This window comes from Cladophialophora bantiana (genome assembly GCF_000835475.1).
Source record: "Cladophialophora bantiana CBS 173.52 unplaced genomic scaffold supercont1.1, whole genome shotgun sequence".
Taxonomy (NCBI): Eukaryota; Fungi; Ascomycota; class Eurotiomycetes; order Chaetothyriales; family Herpotrichiellaceae; genus Cladophialophora; species Cladophialophora bantiana.
In genome coordinates this window covers 1,740,039-1,748,393 of record NW_015971575.1, presented here as the reverse complement: position 1 = coordinate 1,748,393, position 8,355 = coordinate 1,740,039, and the positions used below count along the sequence as shown (strand labels likewise).

At 52.0% G+C, this 8,355-nt stretch overlaps 4 protein-coding genes across 4 annotated transcripts; 2 read left to right on the top strand and 2 right to left on the bottom strand.

Moving 5' to 3' along the window:
* Window positions 1–218: 218 nt before the first annotated feature.
* On the bottom strand, window positions 219–670 carry Z519_00637 (uncharacterized protein; the record flags this gene model as incomplete). The annotated part of the gene is made up of 2 exons (XM_016758394.1): window positions 219–533; window positions 659–670. 2 exons carry the CDS (start codon window positions 668–670, stop codon window positions 219–221), a joined length of 327 nt encoding a protein of 108 aa, XP_016625643.1.
* A 692-nt stretch (window positions 671–1,362) lies between these two features.
* Z519_00636 (uncharacterized protein) lies at window positions 1,363–2,289 on the top strand (the record flags this gene model as incomplete). Its single annotated transcript, XM_016758393.1, has 6 exons — window positions 1,363–1,426; window positions 1,486–1,647; window positions 1,705–1,807; window positions 1,869–1,899; window positions 1,952–2,027; window positions 2,114–2,289. 6 exons carry the CDS (start codon window positions 1,363–1,365, stop codon window positions 2,287–2,289), a joined length of 612 nt encoding a protein of 203 aa, XP_016625642.1.
* A 931-nt stretch (window positions 2,290–3,220) lies between these two features.
* Window positions 3,221–6,423, top strand: Z519_00635 (uncharacterized protein; the record flags this gene model as incomplete). The annotated part of the gene is made up of 2 exons (XM_016758392.1): window positions 3,221–6,102; window positions 6,180–6,423. The coding sequence occupies 2 exons, from the start codon at window positions 3,221–3,223 to the stop codon at window positions 6,421–6,423; spliced, it is 3,126 nt and encodes a 1,041-aa protein (XP_016625641.1).
* A 428-nt stretch (window positions 6,424–6,851) lies between these two features.
* Window positions 6,852–7,937, bottom strand: Z519_00634 (uncharacterized protein; the record flags this gene model as incomplete). The annotated part of the gene is made up of 1 exon (XM_016758391.1): window positions 6,852–7,937. The coding sequence occupies one exon, from the start codon at window positions 7,935–7,937 to the stop codon at window positions 6,852–6,854; it is 1,086 nt and encodes a 361-aa protein (XP_016625640.1).
* Between the last annotated feature and the right edge of the window lie 418 nt (window positions 7,938–8,355).

Sequence of the window (8,355 nt, the reverse complement as noted above, 5' to 3'; positions counted from 1 at the left end):
TTGAGACTGACTAGATGGACGCCTGAATTTCTCGTCAAGGCACCAATGAATAGCGACAGCTCCTAGCTCCTACTTGTACTGGATAGTGATAGCTTGTTCCTACTATGTACTTCTGTCTCGCAGGGGTTGAATGATCGGCATTCGCTTGCCGATCCACCAATTCTAACCGTGTTCTGTCTCCACCATGGCTAACCAGCCTCGTCCCCTTTCCGTACCATTTAGTCGAAGTCAATGGTAGTCTCCTCGCGCTTGTCGAAATCGATGGTAGTCTCCTCGCGCTTGTCGAAATCGATGGTAGTCTCCTCACGCTTGTCGAAGTCAATGGTAGTTTCTTCGCGTTTGTCAAAATCGATGGTGGTCTCTTCTGGCGCACGACGAGCAACACCGAGATTGGCGGCGGGGCCGCTCAAAGGCATAGCCAGCACTGTTACGCCAACAGAAAAGAGAGCCAGAACTGAGGGGAGGTGCATATTTGCGTTGTAATCCGATGATGAATGTGCGAGTTCAAAAGTATGAGATGGTTCACCCTTGCTCTGGGAAAATGGACAGGTGTTGAGGTGATGAGGAAAGGAAACTCTTGTTTCTGCAAGGATACACTCTTATATGTAAAGCAGTCTTACGGGGATTTGCGGACGGTCGAATTTCTTTCGTAACTCACGGTCTTTGACATGGCGATGTTCAATTCAATCTAATGCGTTCACGAGGATGGAACTCCTGCAGGATCATGGCGATGACCATGTCCGAAAACACTAACTATTGCACAAGGGTGTTCTATGAGTCTGACATATCGGCGTGAAGTTCGAACGTGGATCTATTTAGAGTTCTGCGCAGGACCTCCCTATGAACTATGATTTGTTCGGTGTAATGCCGAAGACTGCAATCAGCACGACTGTGCATAGACGCCTGTCCAGATAAATGCGATGGTGGAGGAGCCACTTTGCGTCGTAAGGCGATGAGTAAAGATCATCTATAGTGGGTCTATGTATATGTGCTTCGAATAATGTGATTACAAGTGCTCGGTAAATTTTCCAAAGGGCTGGAGTAAATGGGTCGCCTGAAGACCTGCCGTTTTCCGGAAGAAATCAGAGACTCTCCTCCCACTATTCTCACACTGTACATTCCCCAAGATACATCTTCTTGGCCGTCTCAGGTTCCACAAAGATGGCCGGGTTGCAGTCGACGCACTCTTCCAAATACTCCCTCCTGCCTCAAGATGAAGAGAATGGCAGCAGTGCTCCGGCCAACGCGAAGAGCTTCCAGTTTCCACGCCAAAACCAGAAAAGGGGGGTTTGGGGGACGCAAAGGAGCACAATTCTCGCTACTTCCGCAATAATACTCTTTATTTACTCAGTCCTAGTCACCATGCATACCTTGCGTCGACCCAGGGTCGCATATTCGTATGAAACAGGGTGGGCTACTGAACTAGGTGAGCCCATTGATGCTGCTATTCAACGTAATGTACAGAAATGCTGAACTTGAAGCTAGGGACGGCAGCCCAGAAGATCTCTATCGAAACACGAAGGTTCACCGGTGACCTGCATTTCCATCCCAATGGATCGTCGTATCTGGCTCCTGAGCCTGATCAAATACAATATGTGGGCTCCCCGAGCCCAGAAATTGATCAAAACTGGGCAGACTTGATCAACGGTTTGGGCCTCGGGATTCAAAAGCGGCTTTAATCATGAGATACTGACAAGATGGTAGATCGGTATTTCTATCTGTCTGAGTTAGAGGCCTTGAGCGTCTGGGGCCCGGACTTCGATGGTTATTATGACATAGTTGATGGTCAAAAGCAATACGTTGGAGGGTAAGTTTTATACTCAGTCACTCAGTCCGTGTGTTTGAAGCCGCGATTCTAATTCCAATAGACTCGACATCTTACATACTTTACACTGTGTGGTAAGAGTGTGAAGCCTCGTCCCCGAATATCGTTGCTAAAAGCTGTGCGCAGAACACGTTGAGGCAGCATCTTGACTTGGATTACTACATGAAACAAGACATCCATCATCCTTCCCAGATACACAACTGTAAGTTATTTTGGATCTCTGCCATGGCTCTCGATTGGGCCGTCCAGCTGAATTCTGGATGTTCGAGTCTCTAATGTGAGCAACAGATCATTGCATCGACCAGATCCGCCAGTACCTTATGTGCAACGGTGATCTGACACCCGTACCAACACGATGGCATGAAGGAAGAGGCAGTATATACGTTGAATCTAATATGCTTCACACATGCCGAAATTTCGACTCGATTTTGGGATGGGTCAAGCGTCGAGATCTTGTCTACTGATGAATCAAACGTCTCAATAGCAATAGATATATTTCGACTCTACCTCTCAGTAAGACAACCCCTTACTGAAATGACCGACTCTGCGAAAACTATTCGTGTGGACCGTGCTTGACCGTGGAGGAGTCCCGACTCTAGGGAGCGCTCCAAGAGAGAGTTCAGAAGGATAATCACCTGTAGCTGGGTTCCTCTCCAGGTCAGCCGTTGCTGTCCCATCGCGATTTTGAAAAGAACGTACGATCTCTAATTTAGCTAATATCGGTACCCTAAGTGAGTGGTCTGAAAGATGCTATAACCGAAACGATGCTGTTGGCCACTTGTAGGAGAAATATTCTCACACTTGGCGCGAATGTGTAAGGCTGAGATTGCGCCCCAGGCCTAAAGTGTAACGTTAACGACGCCTCTTTTGGAAACCACTCATTTTTATTGGACATTTCCATAGCCTCGCGAGATGATCGTGGCAGCCGACATTAAGGGCCAGTCACAGCAGTCATCGACAACCGCGCTAAGCAGGGGCCGGCACAGGGCGGCATCATTTTCATCCCAAAGAGGGGTGAGCTGGGCGTCTCCTTGGTGCCTCCAATCTCACTTGCGTTTGCGGCTTGTCGTATCCTCCGAACTCGTGATTAGGCATCAGCAATTGGCCGAAAGCTGCTTAAACAGACGAATCATGTGGCATTCACAGCGTGTACATTTATCCCCTCTGAGCATTTGACTCCCTTATGACTTGGGAAGTCATATTTGAAGCCCTCCGGACCTTGCGCATGCCGGGGAAGAAGATGAGATGGCATCTCCAATCCGGCCTGGATCCCAGGGATCCTTTGCCTCACCGATAGCCACCTCCCCAACAACCGAATACCCTTTCCCTAGCATTCCGCAAAGACAACATGGAGGCCCAAGAGGTGCGTGGCGCCGTGGATCAACGTCAAGCTCAATGGCTAGCACCCTCGACACAGCGTCAATCAACACCGCTCCAATAACAGAGATTAGCCAGAATGCAATCTCGACACTCCTGCAACACCCGATAATCCATACAGGGCTGAGAACAGGGGCCCTCCCTTCCAGCTCGGGGTACAAGGCTCCTACACCGCGCGACATTCCTCCCGTTGCCCTTACGAATATTCCCCACATCGAAGGCAAGGCATTTCATCCTTACCTGTTGCAGGTTGGCTCACTGTACGAAGCCTTCCAAAGGGCAAAGAATGAGGGTGAAGGCGAGACATCATTGTTCCACCGAGACAAGAAGGACACCAAGAATGAAGAGTGGGAGGCTATTCTTAGCAAGCGCCTGCAAAGGCCCGGGCATTCTCGGGCGAGCTCAATGAGCTCGACAATATCGATTCCGCTAGAGCCGCCTCAACCGAAAAGGAGACATAGTGGCCAACGACGTCAGGCGGTCACACCGTTGTCGACGATCCCAGCCGTCTACTCGGAAGAAGATTTCCACCTCGAGAATCCAAGGACGTTTGATATCGTCTCTGAAAATTCGGAGATCGTGCGTGACCCTAGCGGAACTCCTTCTGGGAGAAGGTCTCTGGCTACAAATGCAATCCTGCAAGAGAAGTTATCGTGGTACATGGATACGGTCGAGGTGCACCTCATAAACTCCATATCGACGGCATCGAAATCGTTCTTCTCCGCGCTCGGATCTCTCAGGGAGCTACACAATGAGGCTGCTGATTCAGTGGACCGTATTCAGAGGCTTCGGAGGGAGCTTGCGAAACTCGACAAGGAAATGGCTATAGATGGACTGAAAGTTGTTAATCTGAAGCAGCGTCGTGACAATGTACGTCAATTAGCGCAAGCAATCATGCAACTCGAGGACATCGTCAAATCCGTGCAGATTTGCGAAGACATGGTCGAAAAGGGCGAGATTGATGAGGCATTGGATGGTTTAGATGACGTAGAAGCGTTGATGGCAGGCAAGGAGAGCAAGGCCCCGGATACGAACCAGTCACTTCGATACCAAAGACGTGATCTGCGAAGAATCAAGGCCCTCGAGGGCGCCTTCGATGACTTGAATCAATTGCGTCAGCGGGCTGGTCGGGGTTATGAGGCACGATTTCACAACAGCCTGCTCAGTGACATCAGACGACATGTTGAGCACACGGAGACTAGCATGACCCTTCAAAGATGGGGAGTCGCGTATACAAGACCAAAACCAGGCCAAAGAAGAGCCCCTTCCGCTTTCCCAGGGTACATGAATATTGGGCCCGAGCTACGGGATGAACTTGAAGCTGAGATGAGAGGTCTATCGAGGGCCAGGTATACCACTCCGGCAGCTACTAGTTTCAGAGCGATCGTCTTGCGAGAGATGAAAAGCATGATTCGAAAACAGCTCCCGAGCTCTAACGACGACGACAATGTTTCTACAGTTTCTGCCTCGACGATGGGTGGAAGAAATATGAGCCAGCAAGAGAAGTCATCGATTTTGGCTAGAAATTTGAGAGCACTGGACGCACAAGATTGGTATCAGATGCTTGCGACTATCTACACAAACATTAGTGAAGGCCTGCGCCGGCTCAGCGTGCAGGTCAAAATTTTGCTGGACATCACAAGCAACTTGCCAGAGCACATGATTAAATCACCTCCAAGAACTCCTGACCCTGCAAGTATCGACAGAGTTATGAGCCCCCAACCAAGCCGACCCCGAGCTACGAGTTCCGTGCAAGCAGAAATGCAGCAAGTCTTAGATCTCTCGAGTCTCTTAGGAGAGGGGGTGGATCTTGCACAGGCACAGATCGCGAAGGTAGTCAGAGTCCGGTCACAGCAGAACTCGGAATTGTCTTTGTCTGATTTCCTGAAGTACTTCACGCTTAACAGGCTGTTTGCCGATGAATGTGAAGCCATATCTGGCCGCAGCGGCACGGGCCTCAAGAGCGTTCTCGACAGCCAAATTAAGGATTTCGTGGCGCGATTTGCAGACTCCCAGAAGCATGAAGTGATCAAGGTCATGGATTCTGATAAATGGGATGCTAGGGATTTTGGCGAGGGCGAGAATGAGATCCTCGCTCGGGTCATGGAAGGCAGCACTAATGACGCCCTTCCCTGGATTGAAAGTACGATGATCTGGCAAACTTTGACCAACGGTGTCAACACAAGCAACGGCGTCGCACCTAACGGAACAGCTGCTGCGACTGCAAAGGTGCGCAGCGCCATGATTGATGAACAGAAGTACATACTTCCGGAATCTGCCATTGCCATGTTACGATCCATGGAAACTTTCCAACACCTAGCGGCTGGCATCCCCAGTATGAGCCATGAAGTTGCCACTTCGTTGCTGGAGAGTCTGAAGTTGTTTAATTCACGAAGCTCCCAGCTGATCTTGGGAGCCGGCGCTACTAGGAGTGCAGGGTTGAAGAACATCACGACAAAACACCTGGCATTGTCGTCACAGGGGTTGAGCTTCATCGTCGCACTCATACCCTATGTGAGAGAATTCTTCCGCCGCCACCTTCCTTCCTCGACGACCTCACAAGTCATGAACGAGTTCGACAAAGTCAAGCGTCTCTTCCAGGAACATCAAAACGGTATCCACGAGAAGCTTGTCGACATCATGTCCGGGCGAGCCTCGATGCATGTCAAGGCAATGAAGAACATTGACTGGGAAGAAGCGGCCAAGAACAAAGCCGTCCATGTGTCGCCCTACATGGAGACATTGACGAAAGAAACGGCCACGTTGCAAAAAGTGTTGGCCAAGCATTTACCGGAACCGGTGGTTGCGGGGATAATGATGCCGGTGTTTGCAAGTTACCGAGAGCAGTGGACGAATGCATACAAGGATGTGACCATCAAGTCGGTCAGGGCAAAGGAAAGGTAAGCAGGTCTCAGAATACAGAACCTCCCGTGGGTCTAGATATGAACTTTTTTATGCTGATGGGAGCTGAACCTAGGCTACTGGCAGACGCATCATTCTTCAGTCTCCGGATCAGCAAAATCGACGGATCAGGAGACCTGGGCGAACACATCGTGAACGTCGTCCAAGCAAAACCGGTCATCAGCAGTGCGGCGCCACCAGTACCACCGTCTGAAGCTCCCGCGACAAAAGAAGAGGAGGAACAAAAGCAAGATGCTGCGCTAGAAAATGGAGAGAAGGAAGCCGAAGCCACCGAGAAGCGGGAGGGGGTCAAGACATAAAACTTTAGGTGGCATTGGTGTGGTGTAGCTCAGTAGCTCAGTATCTGATTTGATCGGATAGGGTTGTGTGTCCAACGGGATATAACTTAACCAGAAGATCTTTCGACCGTTATGTTGGAGCCTTTTCAAACAGCCAAAATGCTTCGAGGATGCGACCTTTGTTGGTGTTTTGTATCTTATGGTCGTCTCCGCATCTTCCTAACAAGGGGAGCGCTTCTGACCAATCCAGCACACGTCTCCTTTCCCCACAGACAATCGCACCACTTTCTTCTAACTCGAGATGTCTCCCTCTCCAACAGCCATCTCTCATTCAATTTCTGCCGTGAGAATCCCGTAGTAAACCATGTCGACCACTTCTCCCGTGTTGTGTGTGCGTGCGTTAACCAGCGTCGTTCACTCATAAACACTCCGGCATCCCCTTTTTCCGTCTAGAATATGGCCGTCGCGTTGACATGACTACTCACGCCACCATGGCAATTGAAGGGGGCACTGCTGAAGAAGAAGGTCCAGCGTTTGTTCTTCTTGCACAACTGGCTCAGCTTCTCCAGGTCGAGCATCTCGCCCAGGGGCATACCCCAGAGGGCGATGATGAACTCGTGCAGGTAGTAATTCTCGGGAGTGGGCCAGCGCTCGAAGGCGGGGGCGTCACCGCCCACGGCCGCGAAGTAGCAGTCGTGCAGCCAGTCCTTGACAGCCTCTTCCTGCTTGACGCCGCACCACTGGGCGTCGGGCCCGTGGCGGAGGGCGAGCCGGTCACGCTCCTCGGGCGCCCGCTTGTAGTAGTCCTCGACCCAGCCGGAACGGATGAGCAGGATGTCGCCGATCTTGAGGTCGCCCCCTTGCGCCTGCGGGCGGATATCGAGGCCCTGGTGCTTGCCGCAGGCGACCAGGTCGTCATAGCTGATGGCGTGGGAGGTGGCCGTGTCGTACTTGATGCCCACGCTGTCGGCGTACGATCGGTAGTCGAGCAGCACGCCGCGGCCGGAGAAGCCGTGCTCGGACCAGTGGTGGATGCTGCACTTGTGGTCGTTCGCCGTCGGCCCCATGATGTCGTCCTTGTGCGTGTTGTTGTAGAAGGTCTGCGTGGCGATGTGGGAGAAGTGCCGGAAGCCGTCCCACTGGGTGCCGGACTGCGTGTTCATGTGGTAGATGTCGTCGTAGGAGATGCCCTCGGCGATGGGCACGATCTTGTGCTCGAACTTCTGGCGCCCAAAGGCCGGCTGCAGCGGCACGTCCAGCGGCAGGTCCAGTCGGGCCATTTCGCCCGTGCGGATTTCGTGGGCGGCGGCGGCCTTGACGCGCGTTGGCGTCAACAGGTTCAGCCGGCCGATGTAGTCGTCCTTGCCCCAGACCCAGGCGGCTTCGTCGGGCGCGCCCACGATCTTGGGGAGGTTCTTGCGAGTCGGGAACGAGGTCGACTCTGGGTCGAAGGGGATGGTGGTGGCTACTTTGCCCATGATGGAATCCTTGATCTGACTCAATCGCCTGCTTGCCTGGGAGAATGCGTCCGTCATGGTGGCTTAGGGGATTCTGAGAAGCGGTACCTTGGTCTTTATACTACTGGGTACAAGAACATGAGACACCCACTGCTGCTACTACAGCTGCGGCACCACTCCACCACAATTTCTTCTCTTAAGCTGTGAAAGGTGGAGCAGAAGAAAAGGACTACCACGCGTCTCCGAGCTAGACGGCTCTCTGCTTACCGCGTGAATCTGGTTCTCTTCCGAGGTTCTCTCGGTCGGAAACATCAGGATGGGTTCGTGTCTCAATCCCTTTTGAGGGGAATAGCCGGCAGGGAGCGAGCTAATGAGGAGCTCTTGGAGTACTCTGCCCCGCAGACGATGACTTGGTGTGCCATGCTGTGCCGGCTGTCAATTTCTCTGTTGAAATTCCCGCGGGACAGAATGATGATGATATCCTCGTCTCTAAGGT